Here is a 24,004-nt window from a genome sequence, read left to right on the forward strand (position 1 = left end):
TCATTCAAAACAATGGTCAGAGTGTAAGAAAACCACTCAGCATTTCACAATTGATGGTTAGTTCTCATTAAGAAATGCAACTGCTGAATTCTCAGCCATCATTGTGCTACGTCCTGTGCATGATTCCTTTTGCATGCTTGCTTCCCACTCTACGTACAGTAGCTCATTTTGTGTGCCAGTGAGGCTGCTGCAAAGATGTGTATGGAACCTTAACAAAAACGAATGATATTGCATTAGAGAGATAGGTTCTTTAATGGTAAGGAACAGCTTCTCATGAGAGGGAACCAGTTTTGACTGGTGGCTCTTTAAGCATGTTAGCATGTTCAGTCAGAATTCAATATTGACGTGCTGCACACCACTGCATATAAGAACACAGAAACATTAATCACAGCTTCTCCAAATGGATTTCTTTGTTCTTTCTAATTCCAATGGTTTCAGCCTTCTGGCCATCTTTTCCTAGAAGAACGAAGACACAAACTGAGGAGGGTAGTTACAAAGAACCTAGGAAGTAAGAAGGAAGTCCATGTACAAAGATTGTACAGTTTCATTTTGTACACAGAGTGGTGTACAGGCAATAGAATGAAAGCCACTCAGTGAGTGAATAATTGACAATCAGTGTGATTTGTGTGTGAAAGCTTTGGCATACCATTTATTGGAAACTTTTTCTCGCTAATAAAAGACATCCTCATCTATTGGATGGTACTAACAAGGAATAATGGAATCATTGGTGGGATGATGTCATGTTAATAAGAGTGTTTGGGAGTAGTTCTCCATGTACAAATTGTTTCTTTATCTGGTTAGTGAAAAAGTGTCATCTCATGTTCAAAGTTTGTACATACTTGTTTGTATTCCCCCAAAGCCCGCTGGAGTAAATGAGATTTTCCACTGACTTGTATGGACTTTGGCTCTATCTCCTGCACTGCACCCACATACTTGTGTGCCTCCCGGAAGATATCCATGTGGTTTATTTCTTTGTTTCTAAACTGGGCTGACCTTGACTTAGAGAAATCAAGCACTACAGGTACTTGCATAAATACTCTTTAAAAGAAATTGGACATAAGAGACCAAATTTAGCATTGAAGTACATCCCATGAAACCCGATTAAAGTCAAAGGAGTTACACCAAGAATATGTCAGTGCAGAATTTGGCCTGTTCTATGGAATGTGCCTTAAAATCACGAGACCCTATATTGCAACCAATGTGATGTATAATAAAACGTATATTGTAAGTAGTTGTGCATGCTGGAGAAACTAGACTTGTCTCACAGCCATACTTTGCAGAATAATATCTAATAATCTAACTTGCAAAGCAATTGCTAAATCACCTAGGAAGATTCCCTGAGCGATAAGGGATATAAATAACAAACTAGCAAGCCTTCTAGCTCCATATTCTAAAACTTGTATGAGGAAAAAAATAAATGTTTGGCCTTTAAGTTTATTTTGTTGGCATTTTAAAGTATAAGCTGTGTATATGACATTTAAACAAAGGACTTCTTTCAAAAGAGACTAATGGGATTTCGGTAAAGGGACAGGAAAATAAGGGCACACCTGTGTTTTATATCAGAGGGGTAGCCGTGTTAGTCTGAATCTGTGAAAGCAACAGAGGGTCCTGTGGCACCTTTAAAACTAACAGAAGTATTGGGAGCATAAGCTTTCGTGGGTAAGAACCTCACTTCATCAGATGCAATTGAGGTTCTTACCCACGAAAGCTTATGCCCCCAATACTTCTGTTAGTCTTAAAGGTGCCACAGGACCCTCTGTTGCTTTTTACTGTGTTTTATATGCACATTATAAAAAGAGAACACATACGTGCCCTAAGTAACTTTTAATGTGTTGTTTTTCCAACATTGCTCAATATGTTTTATATAAATGCACAAGAAATTTCAGCAGGTGTCAGTTGGTTTGATCACATTTAACGTCTACTGTTTGCAAAGATTAACCCTAAAACAAGTTAACACCATTGTTTGTTATCAGTGCAAAGTATCTATAAAGGAACACAGTCAATTGAAGATAATCGATCGATCACTGCAAGTAACATGAAAGATAACTATCACGTAAAGAAAATATTTTTTAAATTTGTTTAGCTTGTGCACATGATAGAAATGATGTGTCCAGTCAATCAGTAATGCCCCAATCTTGCACTGATCCTGCACTGACTTTCTGTGGGGGCTCTGTGCAGGTGCAGTGGTTCATCTATGCACCTCTCATTGAAGGATTAGGGCCTTCAGGATTAGGGATTTCTCCCTTGTTGAATAGATTCTTATAAACACGAACAGGGGAACAGAAAAATTATAATTTTATTAACGGACTTTTTTGAATGCAGGGCATGCTTATTAAAGCTGGATCACAGAGAGTGGATATTATTGCAATTACTCATTTTCCAAAAGTCCAAGTTTATGTTGACCCCTTAAACTAAAGTAATGCGTCCAAGCACTAGTGTGATCCAGCTAATGACAATGATATTGGGTATAAACTAACCTTTTTAGGATTTGTTGGGGGTTATTTGGCTCTGTTAAGGAAGATTAATCTTTGTTTCTGATTTCTGTTGACTTAAACTTCCAGAAAGTAGAAATTGTAGATGCTACATGTTTGTTTTTGTTTTTGTTGTTCCTATAAAGGGAACATAAAAAGTTTGCTAAAAGATTCTTTCCCCACAGTAAACATTTTCTAATTCATCACTGTGCCTTTCCTAAAACAAACCAATGATTATACAGTAAAATTTGACTATGTTACTGTCTCGATTTCCTTTAAATGTGAGGATCAAAAATGGGAAATGTTCAGAATTGGAAAAGTTTCTGGGTTAATCTTAAGAACAAGTATTTAACCAGTCATACTTTTTTCAGAATGCCTAGAATGTGATATGTCTATTTCCACAAGACTGTCTTATCCTGTTTTGAGTGGTCAGGCATCTTATTTTTGTTCAGAACTATATGGAGTTTTAGATAAATCTGCAAAAATGTGCTTTTCTGAAGTAAAATTTTTAAAGAAACTCTTTGGTATTCTGGAGCAAATGTATTTATCAGTATATGTAAGAACTAATTTAGTATTTTCACAATTACATTGTGTATGTTGTAGAGATTTCAGTGTTTGTCGATACAAAACATCTGCAGAAAAATTAAACTTGAATTGTTTCAAACAAATATGACCTTTTCTAAAAAAGGTAGGGAATCTCTTCTGAAACTACCTGCACAGTTGTAGCTAGAGAACTAGTTAAGCATAAACAGAATGGGCTCCCCGCCGTGTTTGTCAATGAATTTTCATGTTTAAAGCAAATGCAATCCTCGTAAATTGTAATGGGCCCAATTCAGCTCATCTCTAAACTCGCTGACTTCAGTGGAGCTGTAGCCACTTGCAGCACTGCAAGTTTGTACTGAGCTGTATCTTACACACTGTGAACCCAAGGACTTGAAACTCTTGCATGAGGTGCAAAAGCTCCTCCCTCCTCTCCCCAGGTGAAGGGGAGAATGACCTCTAGACGTCGTAACTGGCCATGGGGAAGTTTTCAGGCGTGACAGAGGCCTGATTCGCTGTTGCCCTTTCTATTACATGTCTGATTGGGACCACCTTGGCTGCTATCCAGAGGGGATAGACTGACTGCTTTCTCCTGGCTGCTGCCCATCAGCCCAAGGAGCATGCCGATCTGTTTCTCCTGACCAGGGGCCGCACACCTTCAGCCCTCTGCAGAGAGCAGATTGGTGCACGCAGGAGAGAGACGGGGTGGGTAGCCTGTGATGGGAACTCCAGGGTCAGGCTTGGGGTGAGTGGGAGTGCTTGGTGCCTGCTGACCCTACATTTGTTGAACCTTTTGTATAAAATGAAATGAAAAATCAAAGAAACGATCCATTAAACTGAAATAAATAAAATAGAAAAATGAGTATATAAAATTCAAAAACATCTAAAATAAAGCGCTATGAACAATATATTACATTAGCCACATGGTTGGGGAGGGAGACAGTAAAAAAACCCAAGCAGCTGACTCCAAGTAACCACTCATCTCAGAGGCTGCTGAGAACAGGAGGTGTTGGGGTCAAGATCAGCCAGGGAGGAGGCAGTAACACCCAAGATGCTTGGGAGGCAGGCTGAAGGAATGCCAAGGGGGGGAAACAGCCCCAGAAAGGGGTAGGAGGAAAGGCAATCACCTTGGGGAAAAGTTACTGAGTCTGGGGAGAGTTGGGCCTAGGTGGGGCCTGAATCCCTAGGAAACTTTGAACTCACTAGAGAGGTCAGTGAACTTATGGGGAAATGGGACTAAAGATTCTGGGTGTAGAAGATAAACTAAATAGTGATACTCACCTTTATAAGTATTACTACAGTCTCTCTCTCTCTTTCTCACCACATACACCCCACTAGGCATGCTGCGGTGGAACAATTGCTAAAGCGACGTTTAGCTGATTGCCAATACTCATCTTCCCCGGTTCTAATTTCTTAAGCATTAAATAAAAGATCTGGTCTTTGCTGATACCACAGCTATGGTATTTGTCTGTGATTTGCTGCTGTGTATATGGAACTTAAAATGTGTCAGTGCTGAAATAACAGACAGAGAAATGAACTGTTTTTAAAATCTTACCTGGTGTCTTGCTCGCTGTCGAACTGAGAGAGATGAGGGCAATCAGAAAGGATTGATTGTCTTGTTTGGGTAAAGTAGTTCTTAGCAGAGAATCAGATTGTGCAGGGTCCTAGGGCCTAAGCTTATGTTGTACTTTTTACAACATGCCATTAAACTGAAAAAGAAAGAAACCCAGCAATGGGACTTAATGGGTGTCAATGAGTGATTCAGGTGGAAAATTACATGAGTGTTTAACTGCTACCCAAATGTCACCTCACTAGTTCCATTTTTAGCATTCTGTGTACCCAGCACTGATCGGGTAGTGCAGACATCATTTTGTAGTCTGCTTGTTATGCCTGTAATTGTCGGCAGTGGTAAACAAAGTAACCCCCTACACTTAACTATTTCTGCTATATATAATTTTATTGGAACAAAAGGTTTCACTTAAGCAAGACGCTCGCTACTTAGTTTACTTTTAACAAGCTGCGTATTGCTTTAAATTGCTGGTGTGGGTAACGCGGATGCTTGTATATCAGTACAGTACAGTGATGCTTGCTTTCAGTGACCCCCATAGCATTGGGAAATGACTGTGATTGTGCCTGGATTGTGCCAGAGCAATCACAGTTTTACCACGATCCCAAGTTTGAGGGTGACTGGATCTGGGATTTTGACTTGGCCAGTTATAGAGGTCGGCACTCAATCTATGAAGTTCTGATCTGGATCCAGATAAACATGTGTCCAAAATGTGGAGCTATCTCTACTCAGAATTAGAGACAGTACTGATAGTGATGCCAATAATTAAGGCTGCCCAAAGCTTTCTGTTATAAGACCCTATTTTTAGATGCTTATATAAATATATACTTATCTAGAAAAGGAAACAAGGTAAATTAATGTAAACAAAAATAAGTTAGTTGAGGTAGAAGCATATTATTCAGTTCAAGACCTGCCTGTAGAAGGAAGGCTATCAACCTAATTCAGAGGAGAGAGATGCCATTTTTAACTGCAGTCTGGGGCTGGACTATCAATTCAGGACTCTATATTCTCCCTACAGTCCACAACAGACTTTCCATTGATGTCAAAGGGAGGTTTGCACAAAGACCAAGGAGTGAATGCAGCCTTTATGTAGTTATTAAACTTCATGTATTGTTTATGTGGTACCTTACTATGTCACACTCAGTGAGAAAATACGGTGCCCTTTAAGCAGTTCGTTATCTGTCCACACTCGCATACAATCCAAGCCATAATACTTCTGTTATTTCTCATTGGGGGAATAAATCACTCCCATCAATTCTTTATTCTTTTCCAGCTTCTCTCTGGCATAATCTTTAACTCTACCTGTTTGATACCTAAAATGGGCTTCACTTTCCAAGACAGTCAACCTGGCACCTATACAAAAAATTACATCCCCTTAAATACATTTAATTTAAATACAGTTTATATATGTACAAGTACAGTATAATTCCAGTTATCTGAATTACCTTTATCTGAAAATTATCTGTCCCCCATATAGCCCTATGTTGGCTACTCACCTGCTAATAACTTCTCAATTAGCACGTTAGCCTTATTCGCTGGCTTTGTATTTGTATAGCGGTTTTGAGCAGTTACCTAATCTTGTTTCAGCAACAACAGCTTGGCAGGGCAATGTCGAAAAGAAAAAGATCTATGTTTGGATCTAAAGCAGACCCTACAGATTCTCAAGAACTCTCTATTAAGCAACATCAGCATTACTCCCTTCATTCCCTGTATTTCTATACCAGTGAAACTGCAGCTCAAAATAGACCAAGCCTTGCGATGAATTGTATTTATCATGCCTAGTCATCCATCTCTGCTAGGGCTACTATTAATGCTCTAAGCATTTTCAGCCATCTGTCAACTCTATGAAGAAAATAGAAAAACTGTCATGTTATTTAATTTTCTATCCCTCGACATTTGGTATTTTCCATCATATCTACATTCATCTGTGATGATCAGTCCTGGACCAAGGTAGGTTTAAAGTCTAGTATCTCATGAGCTGTTAAGGCTAGGAATATTTAGAAAGTGAGAACCTCTCCCCTTTCCATAAATAGCTTTTGGTAGAGCCCAAGTTATCAGACCTCAAATGTGTCACTGGCCAGGGATTCACTATTGCCTTGGTTGGGCCTTGGGCCAACTCAATTAAGTTCTGAAATATTGTTTTAGGTTTTTTAAAAGATTTATATATTTTATCAGTTATTTCTCTTCCTTTGAGGTCTGGTGTTAAGCCAGGCTTTATGGAGAACTGGATCTGAAAATAGTACAAATGTGTCTTAAATGAAAAAAAAAAAACCCTCTGTGATAATTTTGCTGTACAAATGCCCAAGTATACATACATCACATAGTAGCATGGTACAAAGATTTTATTGACACATGTTTGAGATATTAATGAATTATTAAGGGTGTTTCTACCAGTCCTCAGTAAAGTGGCCATCAAAAACTTAGGTTTATACCCTGCCTTCCACATCGTGTATGTAATCTATACGGTATTGTACACAGACAAGTAGACACTTGCTCGCTGTACTAGCAAGTTAAAAGCTCTTTATGGCAACAAAAACATTCTGACATGCTACTTGATAGTTTGATACACTTACATAGTATTGCTCACACAATTATTCTTTCTTTAGTACTGTCTTTCAGATTATGCCTTTGGTTATTGAATGGATCTGAACTGACTTTGCTATTCCAAAGAACTTCCTGTATTTTAGCATCAAATGTTATTAAAGAGAGTTAACTCTCAAGATGCATGTGGCACTTTTAGTCAATTTACATTTGTTTTGAGATGTAGAGCAAACAGCAAATGAAAACAAAGACCTCTTTAATTTCACAGAGATGTATTTATAAACAGAAGCATACCTGTGCAGCCATTAGAATTTCCTAAACCCTAGTTTCCATGAACCCAGATGATCTCTTTGTTCGTCATGATACCATTTGGGCTCCTGCAACAGATTAAAATGCACCGTGTGCTACATCAAGTCTACAAAACAATGACTGCGGGTGATAATCCTGTTTAGTCAAATATATTACTCCTGGGGGAATTCTGTGCCAAACAATTAAAAATTCTGCACACACTATTTTAAAATTCTGCATATTTTATTTGTCAAAAATAACAATATAATCACACCAGTTTTCATTGTTTTGGTCATTTAAATACCCGCCAGCAACTATGTCTGTGCCAATACAGACAACAAAAAAGATTCAGGAATTATTTTTTTGACAAATAGATTCCTTACAAGACATATTAATACAGAACTCTGAGTAATAATTCATTTAAACTACACCTCAGAACTGTTGTCTGCACCCCTCAGAAACAGTGCAAATGCTGAGGGAGGACCTGAAGGAGAGGGAAGTAATTGCTGGGAAGGAGCCTCGCTGCGAACTTGGAGAGTTGTTGGTGTGAGTGGGAAAAATATGAAACCAGATTTTGGGGGGGGTGGGGAGTGAGTGTTAGGGAGCTTTGCCCATGCAGCTCCTGGCTGACCCCTAGCCTCTCCCATTCAGTCAGGCCCATCTGTCTCTGTCCTGGTGTGTCCCTCCACCCCCACTCAGACACCCAAGCCCCATGTGTCCCTGCACCCCCTCCCCCATATGTGTCTGTGCCCCCACTCAGCTACCCCCATGTGGCCCTGCACACCTTCCCCTACCCAAGCCCCATGTGTCCCTCCACCCTCCTGCACTCTGAACCCCTCGGTCCCAGCCCTAGTCCCCTCTTGCAGGCCAGACCCACCCAGAGCCCTCACCCCCCCGCACCCTTGCCCCAGCCTTGACCCCCTCCCAAACCCCAACCTCCTGCCCCAGCCATGAGCCCATCCTGCACACAAACTCCTTCCTGAAGCTCACACCCCAAACTGCCTCCAACCTACTGACCTCTGACCCCTCATTTCTGGCCCGACCCTGGAGCCCGTACCCCATCCCACACCCCAACCTCTGGCCTCAGCTCGGTACCCCTCCTGCACTCCGAACCACTTGGCCCTAGCCTGGAGCCCCCTCCTGTACCCTGAACCTCTCATTTCTGACTGTACCCCCTTCCCACACCCCAAACTCCTGCCTTACTCAGAGCCCTCTCCCACATGCCGAACCCCTCATCCCCAGCTCCAACCCAGAGCCAGTGCTCTCACCCCTTCCCATGCCCCAGCCCAGTGAAAATGTGTGTGTGAGGGTGGGGGAGAGTGAGCGACAGTGGAAGGGGGCTGGAGTTGGGGGGGCAGAGCTACTTCACCCCCCCCCCCGTGGCCCTCAGCCTCCACACTCATTCAGCCCCTGCCACAAGCTGTTCTCCCCGACTAGCCCTTATGAACCCATGTCTGTGATTCCCCCAGCAGCCCTATGCTGTCTGAGGCCCTGTCTCCTGACTGGCACTGGGAAGAAGGCAGGGTCATTCTCTTCCCTACGGTAGCTGGGGTTGGCTGGGAGTGGCTGCTCTGCTCTAGTGCCACAGGGCCCCTTGGTGGGCAAAAGGTGGAACTGCAGCAACTTTCCAGCAGGCGTTATTTTCGGTGGAAGGAAAAAAAGCATGGCACAAGACATATGCACTCATCCACTGGCGCAGAATTCCCCCAGGAGTAATATATGAAGACTTCTGTTAACAGCCAGAAGTGTCCACAGTCCCCCCGACTGCCATTCCCTCCCCTGGAGTATTTGCTTCTCACACAATGTTATTACAGTGAATAAAGTATTTTACAAGCACTGATGCTGGAGCTACATGGAGAAGAAATGCCGCTTGTAAAGGGCGGGAGCATATTTCCTAAATGAAGTGGCATAATGTCTTGCCACTGAGAACAGTGCCCTTTTCAGCAGCTGGGTTGTATGTAGGCAAACAAGAGACCAAGCAGCTCCTTAGAGCATTTGTTTGCAAGCACATGACAGTATTATTGGGCAGGACGCATGAAACAACTTCTGGTCTGGTAATCACCTGCCATTACTGCTCCAGCTTAACACTTCATTAAATAGAGGTGAGGAAAACAAACAAACCTTCAGTAGCAGTACAAAGCTGCTCCATTGGTGAAGGGGGCGTCCACATGTTCCAAGTGACTGGTGCTATGCGAACCACTTCTGGCATAGGGGATTGGCTTGGGGCTGCGCAGGGGCCAGGCGTGGGATGACTGGCGTACCTTGTGCGCTAGCAATCCCCACCCAGCTGAACGGGGGCTAGCAGGAGGTAAGTTAAGCAACCCTTAGCCAGCTCCAAGTTATGGTGGGGGTAAAAGCCACCTTCCCTTCAGTCTCTCTGTTGAGTGAGGTCCATGCTAAATCTTGCTGGGACACATACTCAGAAAGTAATCAAGCTATTCAAGGCATAGATGGAGCAAGATGGGGTCCTAAAGAGTCCACAACACTTTACAATGAATGCATTTAAAAATAAATATATTCCAACTAGAAGAAGAAAAGAGTTTACAATGTTTTCGCTATGATTTTTCCCTTCTTGTTCCTCTATGGACTATTTTCCCAGTAGGAAGCTATCGTAAATAATGTACAATGTAAACCTTAGTGTACACTTTGTGAGGGGTTTAAATTAAGACACCACATGATAAAGGCAATCAGCCATGTGAGCATATGCAGCCCTGAGACACTGTTTCATTTCTTAAGTGCATGCAGGCACTTGGCCAAGAGTGCCCCAGTGGTCAAGGAATGCATATCCTGTTGTGGTGTATATATTAATTAATTACTGTGACAGCCATGTGGTTGAAAAAGGAGTTGGTCATTCATGTTGTCCCTGCAGATCTCCTTGCCGGTTAGGCTAGGAGATAATTACCATCTGCTTCAGAGCAAAAGAGAAGCTATAAAACTTAACACTGTCCTCTACATCTTCCTAAATAATCTGATGCAAATGGTCTTGTGTTCATAACTGATAGCTGTCAAAGTCAGCAGGTAGGCTCTGGACAGTTGGGGCAGGAAGTCCATTCCTAATACTGGCAAGGCAGGACACTACAGTGCAGCTAACATTTCAGAGGAAGAGGTGGTTATTCAGAGGCAGTAATCACACAGGATTAAGTAAATACAGAGTGTGGATATTGGAATAGTGGATATCTTCTGTTCCCGTTCATAACAGCCTCTAGCAAGCAAGTGCTGGATGTAATAATGGAGTAATTTAAAGAGGGCCATTAGCTTCCAATTCAGATGGTGGTGGCGGTGCGATCATGGCCAAGGGACTGGAAATAGTGCCAAGAGCTGGAAACGGAGAAGATAAATGTGGGTCAAGAACAAAGAGTGCAGGTCTGAGAGTTTGAGGAATCTTGCTATAGCCACACATGGTGGTCCCCTTTACTCAAGTCCCTTTGTGTTTCGCTTTCTCAGTGTGCCTACTGCATCTGGATCATTGGCTTTTTGGCTTTTCAGTCCTGCATTTTCGTTGTCAGAATCCATGAAGAGATCATCTTTGGCTGTGTCTTCAGCCTCACTGCAGCTGTCAGCATGGAACCCAGCATTCTCTGCTATGACAGCAGGATCATCCTTGTCATAGTGGCAACAGTAGCACTTCTCAAAGTTATGGCTGTGATGGAGGATACCACCTTGGTCACTGAAGCTGATCTGCTGGTCCTTTTTCTGTCCCATATCACGGCTTTCGCACTCTGTAGTGAGATCAGACAGTAAAGTTTCACTACACAAATAATCCTCATCTTCCATAACCTCCATTCTTTCAGCTATCTCTTCAGCAGAGGGCTCGTTCAGATCAGGGTAATCCACAAGGATTGTGTCCTGTCTATGCTTGAAGCAATCAGAATGATCATAGACAGGATAGGTCTCTTCTGGATAACCTTAGGAACAAAAGTGACATGCACCTTAAAATATTAAATCCAATTTTAAAAGGAATAGACCATCCTGATACAAAAACCATGCTGACAAATTTGTTCAATGAATTTAGAGTTTATCATAAGAATGTTAAAGTCTTATGAGAGCAACACTTAGTTTTTACTCTGCTGAGGCTCCCTAAAGTACAGCTAATTCAAATTAATACCATCCCAAACTTGTAGGGGATGGGGTGAAATCCTGGCCCCTTTGAAGTCAATGGCAAAACTCCCATTTTCAACAGATTTTCAAAAGCACTCCACACCCACCACTGGGGCTAGAGTGAGAGCGATGGGAGCTGCTGGGTGACGATATTTTGAAAATCTGACAATAGCTCTTTAAGTAAATACATTTCTGAATACCTCAGTGCCTCTCTAAGACATGTTTTGAAGACCTCAGATATAGAATTAAACAACGTCCTCTACAAAGCTGGGTAACTAGATGAAACTGAATGCTTTTATTTCATTTTTTAAAAATGCATGAAGAACTAGACTAAGAAAGCAGAGCTTGAGGCTACCATTTATGTTTTGAACGATTCTGAAAGCTTCCTAAAAGGCAATAAATTAAGTCTACGGGTGGGGGAGCCTTTAAAATTCAACAAGTTAACAACACCGTCAGGATGTTTTTAAAACACAACCATACAACACTTACAGCAATGAGAAATCAAAATGAGTTTAAAAAGCAGAATGTTAGAAAGACAGAACTCCTGGAGTTAACGTCTCCAATTATCTTTACAATATTAGAGCAAGCAAAGAAACAAAACCAATAAGTAAATAAGGCAAAATATATTGGTTCTTATTTCTGTGGTATTATGCTGAAGAAAATAAAACCTGGCCAAATTAAGAAAAGCACAAAAATAAATCTCTGTCAGCCAAGACAAAGTAGCAAATGGCGTGTACTCAAGCTCATCTGCCAATTCTGGCAACAGATACTGTTATCCAGGCAATGTGAGATGCTGGATAGTTCAAAATCCATTTGCTCATTAATATAATTGAAAAGTCTTGGAGGCCACCTTTCTGAAAAGAAATGAGGCAATTGTGCAGGAGTCTGTTTGCATCTGGGGGGAAATATTCCAGTTCTGGCAAAACTACTTTGTTCAGATGACAGTAAAGAAGAAATAAAAGCCTGCATTTACCTTCCCAATCCTCCATATAAGGAGCTTCTTCAGCTTCCTTCTCTGGGGAGATGCCATCTATGAGTTTACCTTCCTTCATGACCCTAGTGATCTCTCGGAGCTGCTGGAGTAATCTCTTTTCCTGGTCTGTTGTAACATTTTGGGCCCTGCTAGAAAACATCAAACACCAACCCTGAAGGAGTCTGGATGGCAATATTCTCAATATTTAATATTTGTGTACAATAGGATGGTCACAACAAGCAGGAGGGCTAGGAGAACGCCATACACAAACTACAGTTATGAAGCTGCTTGGTTGGTGGAGAATGCAGCATGGGACTTGGCAGATCCTGGGTTGAGAAACGACAGGAAAATGCACGTCCTGTCATGTTGCTTCATTCAGGATCTACACGAAATTTTAAACAACATATGACACAGTGTGTGTAGCACCCCATGAAAACTCCTCACTGACTGTGGGCAGCTGCTCAAGCAGCTCCTTAATTGTTGCTTTGACAATACTGGATTCTCATTGGCAAGTTGAAGTATTTTATTTGCAGCCTGGCAGCCGTCATTAAATCAGTTGACCAGCAACATAATGTCATCATCAAACAGCAAAGGCGGGATAGCTCCATGGGGCAGGAAGGAGAGATGAAAAATTAGGGTGTTTTTGAGTTTAACCTTAACGGGGGCATCTGGATTTGAATGGGGGTGAGAGAAATGAGGTTATTTTAGGATTAAGTCAAAAGTATAGTCTCTACAGGCATATCATTTCACAGCATTTATTGATATATTTTATTATCCAGTGAATACAAGCTCTTTGCTATAACTGCTCATTGTACAGTAATCTCAGTCTGGTCAGGGGGAAAAAATATTCAGGCAGCAGGCTTTTCCTATTTCCACCCATTGGTTAAAACCAATTGATTCGTTGTTTCTGTCGTCAGTTTCTCCCATGCTGATTAAATGCCATGAACAGAGAAGCACTTGGTCTGAGCAAACTATTCTAGTTACTGTCTTTCTAAAAACAGATAAGCATACAGCACAGCTGTGATTTTAAAATGATTGGCCTGCTTCTGCTATCATTTACGCTGATGTAAATCAGGAATCATTCCACTGTAGTCAATGGAGTTATGCTAGCACAAAAGCAGTGAGAAATTAGAATTGTGCATCTGGTAAAACTGTCAGAGTGGTTAGGGGTCGTGGGCAGATGCTGTTCTCAGTTACACAGGTGTAAATCCAGAGTAAGCCCCTTGATTTCATTTGAAGTACTTTGAATTTAAACTGTATGACTGTAACTCAGGAACTTCTTTGTCCCAGCTAGGGTGCATAAGGGTACAGGGATCCTCTGGGTCTGGGATCTACATTCTAGTTCGCCAAAGATATGTTATCTAGGTCTGAGAGTTAAGGAAAGTCACCCAAAGGTGAGCCTCACCCTCCTGTTAGGCAGTGAGGAAATTGAGTACTGAATGGTTCACAATGGACGCCCATTTACAGTCTGAGCAAAATGTTAGATTTGTGGGGGGGAAACAGGGTTTATCCTGTGTTGGAGCAAAGACAATGAACTTTTGGAAGTATATCTGAGGTGCAAATGAACACCTGCTTGTTCTTCATCAAGGTGAAACAAGTTGCCACAGGACTTGGCTTCATGAAAGAAGGCGCTCAGCTATCCTGACTGAAAAACGCTGTGAGAAAGAGTTTGGGGGGGGGGGGAGGGAGAAAGCAGTACCTTATTCGCGAAGAGGGCATTGTGTGAGTTGAGTTTAGGCTGTAGAATATGTGTTATGATTTTATTTGCTATGCAGTAGAACAGGGGTTGGCAACCTTTCAGAGGTGTTGTGCCGAGTCTTCATTTATTCACTCCAATTTAAGGTTTCGCCTGCCAGTCATACATTTTAACGTTTTTAGAAGGTCTCTTTCTATAAGTCTATAATATATAACTAAACTATAGTTGTGTGTAAAGTAAATAAGGTTTTTAAAATGTTTAAGAAGCTTTATTTAAAATTAAATTAAAATGCAGAGCCCCCCGGACGGGTGGCCAGGACCCAGGCAGTGTGAGTGCCACTGAAAATCAGCTCGCGTGCCGCCTTCAGCACCCATGCCATAGGTTGCCTACCCCTGCAGTAGAACGTCAGTTACGAACATCAGAGTTATGAACGGACCAGGCAACTACACACCTCATTTGGAACCGGGACTATGCAAGCAGGCAGCAGCAGAGACACCCCCCCAAAAAAGCAAATACAGTACAGTGATGTGTTAAATGTCAACTACTAAAAAATAAAGGGAAAGTTTTTTAAAAAACGATTTGACCAGGTAAGGAAACTGTTTCTGTACTTGTTTCATTTAAATTAAGATGGTTAAAAGCATCCTTTTTCTTCTGCATAGTAAAGTTTCAAAGCTGTGTTAAGTCAATGTTTAGTAGTAAACGTATGAAAGAACAACCATAGGGTTTTGTTCAGAGTTTCAAACATTTCATGGCATCCATCTGACAAAGTGGGTATTACCCATGAAAACTTATGCTCCAATATGTCTGTTAGTCTATAAGGGTATGTCTACACTACGAGAGTAGTTCGATTTTACTTAAATCGAATTTTTGGAATCGATATTGCAAATTTGAACGTGTGTGTCCACTCTAAGGACAGTAATTCGACTTTGTGAGTCCACACTAACGGGGAAAGCGTCGACATTGGAAGCGGTGCACTGTGGGCAGCTATCCCACAGTTCCCGCAGTCCCCGCTGCCCATTGCAATTCTGGGTGGAGCTGCCAATGCCTTCTGGGTAAAAAAATGTGTCGAGGGTGCTTTTGGGTAACTGTCGTCATCCGTCCATCACTCCCGCCCTCCCTCCCTGAAAGCGCCGGCGGGAAATCAGTTCGCGCACTTTTCTAGACAGTGACAGCGCGGACGCCACAGCACTGCGAGCATGGAGCCCGCTGCGACCATCGCTGCAGTGTGGCCGTTTTCAACGCCTCGCAGCTTATCATCCACCTTTCCCAGAGGCAGATGCAGATAAGTCAGGCGAGGAGGCTACGGCACCGCGGTGAGGGCCTGAAGTCTGAGAGTAGCACAGACCTGTCAGAAAGCAGGGGACCCAGCGCCGAGGACATCACGGTGGCAATGGGTCATGTGGATGTTGTGGAACGGCGATTCTGGGCCCGGGAAACAAGCACTGAGTGGTGGGACCGCATAGTGCTGCAGGTCTGGGATGAATCCCAGTGGCTGCGAAACTTTCGCATGCGGAAGGGAACTTTCCTTGAACTTTGTGAGTTGCTGTCCCCTGCCCTGAAGCGCAATGACACTCGGATGCGAGCAGCCCTGACTGTCCAGAAGCGAGTGGCCATAGCCCTCTGGAAGCTTGCAACGCCAGACAGCTACCGATCAGTCGCGAACCACTTTGGCGTGGGCAAATCTACCGTGGGGGTTGTTGTGATGCAAGTAGCCAAGGCAATCGTTGATGTACTGCTGTCAAAGGTAGTGACCCTGGGAAACGTGGAGGCGATCATAGATGGCTTTGCAGCGATGGGATTCCCAAACTGCGGTGGGGCCATAGATGGAACTCACATCCCTATCCTGGCACCGGAGCACCAGGCCAGCCAGTACATTAACAGAAAGGGCTACTTTTCCATGGTGCTGCAAGCACTGGTGGACCACAGGGGACATTTTACGAACATCTACGTCGGATGGCCGGGCAAGGTTCATGACGCTCGTGTTTTCAGGAACTCTGGTCTGTTTAGACGGCTGCAGGAAGGTACTTACTTCCCGGACCACAAAATAACTCTTGGGGATGTGGAGATGCCTATAGTCATCCTCGGGGACCCAGCCTACCCGCTGATGCCCTGGCTCATGAAGCCCTATACTGGTGCCCTGGACAGTGAAAAAGAACTCTTCAACTACCGGCTGAGCAAGTGCAGAATGGTGGTGGAGTGTGCTTTTGGCCGTCTCAAGGGGAGATGGAGAAGCTTACTGACTCGCTGTGATCTCAGCGAAACCAATATCCCCATTGTTATAGCAGCTTGCTGTGTGCTCCACAATCTCTGTGAGAGCAAGGGGGAGACCTTTATGGCTGGTTGGGAGGTTGAGGCAAATAGCCTGGCTTCTGATTACGCCCAGCCAGACAGCCGGGTGATTAGAAGAGCCCAGCGGGACGCGCTGTGCATCCGGGAGGCTTTGAAAGCTAGGTTCCTGAGTGAGCAGGGTAACCTGTGACTTTTAAGTTTGTGTACAGAGAAGCTGAACCTGCCCCCGTTTCTTTACCCAGTTAATGTTGACTATCCTCTCCAGTTACATACCCCCTTCACCCCCTTCCAACACACGTTTAGAAATAAAATCACTTCTACTTTGTTAATGAACACCGTTTTCTTTATTACTGTTTTCGCGGGAATGTTTTAAACCTGGGACGGAGACTGTGGTGGGGAGCGGGTGTAGTGTAGTGACGCAAATGACGCTTCTAAACTCCAGGATTGACAGACTCCGCTGTGGTGGACTGGTTGTTTCAACGGAGCCTGTCACCCCTCCTGATCGTGACTGTGTGTATGGGGGGGCTATGTGACTTTGTGGCAGGGGGAGGACGGTTACAGATCCCCTGCTGCGTGGCTCTGTGATCCAGGATAAGGACCGCCGCATAAGATCTGTAACTGCCCTCCCCCGCCACAAAGTCACAGAGCAACCCACCCCCCACCACAGAACATGAAAACCACCTCCCAGACTGACCAGGGTAACTAGTGACTGCACTGTGTATGTGCCCTGCTGCTTGACCTGCCCCCGCCTATGTACCCTGCTAAAGGTGACTGTCCTGTCCAATTACCAACCCCCTTTCCCCCCTTCCCCAAAAGAACATGATGGAAACAGTAATTAAGAGAAACGTATTTTTTATTAGCAACTACACATGAAACTGGGAGGTGAAACTTGGACAGGGGCTTGTGTGAGGTGGGAAGGAAAGAACTTGTCAAATTTTGGGGAATGAGAGCCTTCTACTACTAGAGCTGTCTGCAGGGGTGGAGTGAGAGTTTGCATGGACTCTGCCGCCCCTCCTTCTTTGCACTTTGGGTGAGGGGGGTATGGGACTTGGTGGCGGGGGAGGGCGGTTACAGATAGACTGCAGCGGGGCTCTGTCCTCCTGCCTCCGTTCCTGCAGAACATCCACAAGGCGCCGGAGCGTGTCCGTTTGCTCCCTCATTAGTCCAAGCAGCGTTTGAGTCGCCTGCTGGTCTTCCTGCCGCCACCTCTCCTCCCGTTCCATGTGTGCTTGGTGCATTTGGGACAAGTTCTCCCGCCACTGGGTCTGCTGTGCTGCCTGGGCTCGGGAGCAGCCCATAAGTTCCGAGAACATGTCCTCCCGTGTCCTCTTCTTCCTACGCCTAATCTGCGCTAGCCTCTGGGAGTGTGATGCCAGGCTAGGTTGTGAGACAGTCGCAGATGTGGCTGTGGGAATGGGAAAAAGGGAGTGAATTCCTCAGAAAGATAAATGTAGTTGTGAACAAAGAACATAGTCTTTCTCTGTGAACAAGACCATGCACAGCACCTATCACATGCGCACTCAGGACAAGGTCGAATTCTCGGCCTTTGCATTCAGTGCCTGGGGTCTTGCACTGCAGATCTGAGAAGCAGGGCAGCACACCGGAATTTGTGTAGCAGGCAGACATGGTAAGCCGTAGACTTGTGGCAGCTTAAAACTTTAATAGTAGCACTGGCCTCCTTTCGCATTGAAAGCAATGCCAGTCCCTGCTGCCAGCAATCCGGCAAGCAGGAACTCTGCCCCTGTCCCACCCCCTCGCGGCTGTCCCCGGGAAAGATCCCTGTATGCTGCCCCTCTCCCGCCTCCACCGCGTGGCTGCAAACCAGCGGTTACAGTTCTGTAAAGGAACGGGCAAGCAGTCCCAACACTAACATTCCCCTACCTAATTCAAAGCAGGTCACCATGAGCGACATCACCCTGATGAGGATCTCAGACAGTGAGAAAGAAAGAATGCTTCGAGAAAGCCTCCAAAGACCAGGGCCGTATGCCGCCCTGCTCTGCAGGGCAATGATCCCTGAGTACTTGATTGTCTCGTGGTGCGGAAACGTTTCATACTACGGAGGACCCAATAAGGCCGCTCTCCCCAGGAACCTGATGCAACGGCTTTCCAATTACCTCCAGGAGAGCTTCCTCGAGATGTCCCAGGAGGATTTCTGCTCTATCCCCGGACATATAGACCGCATTTTACTGTAGCTGCACTGGCAGGGACTAAACAGTAGAGCGGCTTGGGCAGAACAATCATGCTAAACCGGACATTGTTAGATTTTTTTTCAGTAGTTGCACTGCCCAGGACTGAAAGGTTAAGCGCCTAGGGCAAACTAATCATGAGAAACCCATTGTTGTTATTCTTAATATTCCTGTTCTGTTAAAAATAAATGTTTAGATGTTTAAAACACTTACTGGCTGATCCTTCCCCAGATTCTGTGTCCGGGTTAACGGCTGGGGACGGTTGGTAGGGGATCTCTGTAAGGGTGATGAAGAGATCCTGGCTGTCGGGGAAATCAGCGTTGTAAGCGCTGTCGACTGCCTCATCCTCCTCATCTCCTTCCTCATCTTCCCCGTCCGCTAACATGTCCGAGGAACCGGCCGTGGACAATATCCCATCCTCAGAGTCCACGGTCAGTGGTGGGGTAGTGGTGGCGGCCGCACCTAGGATGGAATGCAGTGCCTCGTAGAAACGGGATGTCTGGGGATGGGATCCGGAGCGTCCGTTTGCCTCTTTGGTCTTCTGGTAGCCTTGTCTCAGCTCCTTGATTTTCACGCGGCACTGCGTTGCATCCCGGCTGTATCCTCTCTCTGACATGTCTTTAGAGATCTTCTCGTAAATCTTTGCATTCCGTCTTTTGGATCGTAGCTCGGAAAGCACGGACTCATCGCCCCACACAGCGATCAGATCCAAGACTTCCCGATCAATCCATGCTGGGGCCCTCTTTCTATTCTGAGATTGCATGGTCACCTATGCTGGAGAGCTCTGCATCGTTGCCAGTGCTGCTGAGCTCGCCACGATGTCCAGACAGGAAATGAGATTCAAACTGCCCAGAAAGGAAAAGGAATTCAAATTTTCCCGGGGCTTTTCCTGTGTGGCTGGTCAGAGCATCCGAGCTCGGACTGCTGTTCAGAGCGTCAACAGAGTGGTGCACTCTGGGATAGCTCCCGGAGCTATTAGCGTCGATTTCCATCCACACCTAGCCTAATTCGACATGGCCATGTCGAATTTAGCGCTACTCCCCTCGTCGGGGAGGAGTACAGAAGTCGAATTTAAGAGACCTCTATGTCGAACTAAATAGCTTCGCGGTGTGGACGGGTGCAGGGTTAATTCGATGTAACGGCGCTAACTTCGACATAAACGCCTAGTGTAGACCAGGCCTAAGGTGCCACAGGACTCTTTGTCACTTTTTACAGATCCAGACTAACATGGCTACCCCCTCTGATAGTAAACATTTCAGAGTTACGAACAACCTCCATTCGGGTATGTCTACACTACGAAATTAGATCGAATTTATAGAAGCCGGTTTTATAGAAATCGGTTGTATATAGCTGATTGTGTGTGTCCCCACATAAAGTGCTTTAAGTTCATTAAGTCGGCGGACCGCATCGACAGTACCGAGGCTAGCGTCGACTTCCGGAGCGTTGCACTATGGGTAGCTATCCCACAGTTTCCGCAGTCTCCGCCGCCCATTGGAATTCTGGGTTGAGATCCCAATGCCTGAATGATGCAAAACAGTGTCGCGGGGGGTTCTGGGTACATGTCGTCAGGCCCCTCCCCCTCCGTCAGAGCAACAGCAGACAATCGATTCACGCCTTTTTACCTGGGTTACCTTTGCAGACAACATACCACGCCAAGCATGGAGCCCACTCAGCTGAGCTCAGTTCACCGTCACCATATGTCATCTGGGTGCCGGCAGACGTGGTACTGCATTGCTACACAGCAGCAGCTAATTGCCTTTTGGCAGTAGATGCTGCAGTATGACTGGTAGCCTTCATCGGCGATCTGGGTGCTGGCAGACATGGAGCTGGCAGACATGGGGCTGCATTGCTACACAGCAGCAGCCCCTTGCCTTTTGGTAGAAGATGGTATATTACGACTGGTATCCGTCGTCGTCGTACTGCCTTCCCAATGACGATGATGGCTATCAGTCATAGTATGCTATTTTCTGCCAAGCGCCCAGTATTTTCTGCCAAGCACCCAGAAGATGCCGAGGGCTATCAGTCATGCTGCACCGTCGTCTGCCTGCTTAAGATGTAAAAAATAGATTTGTTCTGTATTCATTTGCTTCCTCCTCCCTCCGTGAAATCAACAGCCTGCTAAACCCAGAGTTTTGAGTTCAATCTTTGGGGGGACCATTCTGTGTGACAGTTGTTTGTGTTTCTCCCTGATGCACAGCCACCTTTCTTGATTTTAATTCCCTATACCTGTACACGATGTCATCACTTGCCCCTCCCTCCCTCCGTCCGTCAGATACTAGTTTCACGCCTTTTCTCAGACCAGATGCCATAGCACTGGGATCATGGAGCCCGCTCAGATCACCGCGGCAATTATGAGCACTATGAACACCACGCGCATTGTCCTGGAGTATATGCAGAGCCAGGACATGCCAAAGCAAAACCAGGACCAGCCAAGGAGGCGATTGCAGCGCGGCGACGAGAGTGATGAGGAAATTGACATGGACATAGACCTCTCACAAGGCACAGGCCCCAGCAATGTGCAAATCATGGTGTTACTGGGGCAGGTTCATGCCGTGGAACGCCGATTCTGGGCCCGGGAAACAAGCACAGACTGGTGGGACCACATCGTGTTGCAGGTCTGGGACGATTCCCAGTGGCTGCAAAACTTTCGCATGCGTAAGGGCACTTTCATGGAACTTTGTGACTTGCTTTCCCCTGCCCCGAAGCGCCAGAATACCAAGATGAGAGTAGCCCTCACAGTTGAGAAGCGAGTGGCGATAGCCCTGTGGAAGCTTGCAACGCCAGACAGCTACCGGTCAGTCGGGAATCAATTTGGAGTGGGCAAATCTACTGTGTGGGCTGCTGTGATCCAAGCTGCCAGGGCAATCAAAGACCTGCTGATATCAAGGGTAGTGACTCTGGGAAACATGCAGGCCATAGTGGATGGCTTTGCTGCAATGGGATTCCCAAACTGTGGCAGTCTCTGCTCCTGCTGCCTTTCCTGCAGCTCAACCATACGCTGGAGCATATCAGTTTGATGTTCCAGCAGCCGGAGCATCGACTCTTGCCTTCTGTCTGCAAGCTGACACCACCTATCATCTTCAGCCCACCACTTGCTCTGTTCATCCCGCGATTCAGCCCGCCACCTCTCCTCTCGTTCATATTGTGCTTTTTTGCACTCTGACATTGACTGCCTCCACGCATTCTGCTGTGCTCTGTCAGCGTGGGAGGACATCTGGAGCTCTGAGAACATATCATCCCGAGTCCGCCGTTTTCTCCTTCTAATCTTCGCTAGCCTCTGTGAAGGAGAAACATTTGCAGCTAGTGGAGGAGAAGGGAGAGGTGGTTAAAAAAGACACATTTTAGAGAACAATGGGTACACTCTTTCTTGTTAAATTTTGCTGTTCACATTACACAGCACATGTGCTTTCGTTACAAGGTCGCATTTTTCCTCTTATATTGAGGGCCTGCCGGTTTGGTGTGAGAGATCACTCACACAGTGCCAGGCAACAGATTTCGGCTTGCAGGCAGCCATGGTAAGCCACAGTCTTTTGGCTTTTTTAACCTTCTTAACATGTGGGAATGGTTTCAAACAGCAGTGCCCTCATTTCCCATACCAAGCACCCGTTGGGTTGGCCATTTAAAATGGGTTTGCAATGTAAAAGGCGGGGCTGCGGTTTCCGGGTTAACATGCAGCACAAACCCAACTAACCCCCCTCCCCCCCACACCCAATTCTTGGGGATGATCACTTCACCCCTCCCCCCCACCACGTGGCTAACAGCGGGGAACATTTCTGTTCAGCAGAGCAGGAACGGGCGCCTCTGAATGTCCCCTTAATAAAATCGCCCCATTTCAACCAGGTGACTGTGAATGATATCACTCGCCTGAGGATAACAAAGAGCGATAAGGAATGGATGTTGTCTGCATGCCAGCAAACACTGGGACCATACGCTGCCATGCTTTGTTATGCAATGATTCCAGACTACGTGCTACTGGCCTGGCGTGGTAAAGTGTCCTACCATGGCGGACGGGATAAGGCAGCCCTTCCCAGAAACCTTTTGCAAAGGCTTTGGGAGTACATAAAGGAGAGCGTTCTGGAGATGTCCCTGGAGGATTTCCGCTCCAACCCCAGACTTTTCCAGTAGCTGTACTGGCCGCGATTGCCAGGGCAAATTAATCATTAAACACGCTTGCTTTTAAACCATGTGTAATATTTACAAAGGTACACTCACCAGAGGTCCCCTGTGTACCCTCAGGGTCTGGGAGCACGCCTTGGGTGAGTTTGGGGGTTACTGGTTCCAGGTCCAGGGTGATAAACATATCCTGGCTGTTGGGGAAACCAGTTCCTCCGCTTCCTTGCTGCTGTGAGCTATCTACATTATCTTCATCCTCATCTTCCTCGTACCTCGAACCCTCTTCCCTGTGTGTTTCTCCATTGAAGGAGTCAAAGCACACGGTTGGGGTAGTGGTGGCTGCACCCCCTAGCATGGCATGCAGCTCCGCGTAGAAGCGGCATGTTTGCGGCTCTGCCCCGGACCTTCCATTTGCCTCTCTGGCTTTGTGGTAGGCTTGCCTTAGCTCCTTAATTTTCACGCAGCACTGCTGTGCGTCCCTGTTATGGCCTCTGTCCTTCATGGCCTTTGAGACCTTTTCTAATATTTTGCCATTTTGTTTACTGCTACAGAGTTCAGCTAGCACTGATTCATCTCCCCATATGGTGAGCAGATCCTGTACCTCCCCTTCTGTCCATGCTGGAGCTCTTTTGCGATCCTGGGACTCCATGATGGTTACCTGAGCTGATGAGCAATGCGTGGTCACCTGTGCTCTCCACGCTGGGCAATCAGGAAATGAAATTCAAACCTTCGAGGGGCTTTTCCTGTCTACCTGGTCAGTGCATCTGAGTTGAGAGTGCTGTCCAGAGCGGTCACAATGAAGCACTGTGGGATAGCTCCTGGAGGCCAATAACGTCGAATTCTGTTCACACTACCCCAATTCCAACCCGCTAAGGCCGATTTTATCACTAATCCCCTCGTCGGAGGTGGAGTAAAGAAACCGATTTAAAGGGCCCTTTAGTCGAAAAAAGGGACTTAGCCGTGTGAACGTGTCCAGGCTTAATTCGATTTAACACTGCTAAATTCAACCTAAACTCGTAGTGTAGACCAGCCCATTCCTGAGGTGTTCATAACTCTGAGGTTCTACTGTATAACCCTCCTCCCCCCCCAGTATTTCTATTTGCTATCATATGACTCTCTATTCTTTGTTAAATAAACTTACATTTGCTTTTTCAATAAACAAATCTAAATGCTGTGCGTTAAGATGAGGTGTGCAGTTTCTCTGGGAGTGTCCGGTGGAACAGGGACTGGCCACTGCAGCAA

At 45.5% G+C, this 24,004-nt stretch overlaps 2 protein-coding genes across 5 annotated transcripts in view; both read right to left on the minus strand.

Annotated features, from left to right (window-relative positions):
- Positions 1 to 231: 231 nt before the first annotated feature.
- RIC3 (RIC3 acetylcholine receptor chaperone) overlaps positions 232 to 24,004 on the minus strand; it is a 53,067-nt gene continuing 29,294 nt past the window's right edge. For 2 of the 4 annotated variants that reach the window (XM_065592149.1, XM_065592152.1), the window contains exons 5-9: positions 12,479 to 12,627; positions 9,529 to 11,312; positions 7,414 to 7,496; positions 4,567 to 4,720; positions 232 to 456 (exon numbers count right to left, since the gene is read on the minus strand). In XM_065592149.1, the coding sequence (XP_065448221.1) occupies positions 10,819 to 11,312; positions 12,479 to 12,627 (643 nt within the window). In that variant the 3' untranslated portion in view covers positions 232 to 456; positions 4,567 to 4,720; positions 7,414 to 7,496; positions 9,529 to 10,818. The remainder of the gene's footprint in view (positions 457 to 4,566; positions 4,721 to 7,413; positions 7,497 to 9,528; positions 11,313 to 12,478; positions 12,628 to 24,004) is intronic. The other 2 variants (XM_065592150.1, XM_065592153.1) reach the window with 2 other exon arrangements.
- Positions 17,328 to 19,489, minus strand: LOC135983009 (uncharacterized). The gene is made up of 2 exons (XM_065592154.1): positions 18,863 to 19,489; positions 17,328 to 17,868 (listed from the first exon to the last, which is right to left on the minus strand). Exons 1-2 carry the CDS (start codon positions 19,410 to 19,412, stop codon positions 17,393 to 17,395), a joined length of 1,026 nt encoding a protein of 341 aa, XP_065448226.1. The 5' UTR covers positions 19,413 to 19,489; the 3' UTR covers positions 17,328 to 17,392.

The sequence above is a fragment of the Chrysemys picta genome, chromosome 4, assembly GCF_011386835.1.
Source record: "Chrysemys picta bellii isolate R12L10 chromosome 4, ASM1138683v2, whole genome shotgun sequence".
In the NCBI taxonomy this organism is placed as follows: Eukaryota; Metazoa; Chordata; order Testudines; family Emydidae; genus Chrysemys; species Chrysemys picta.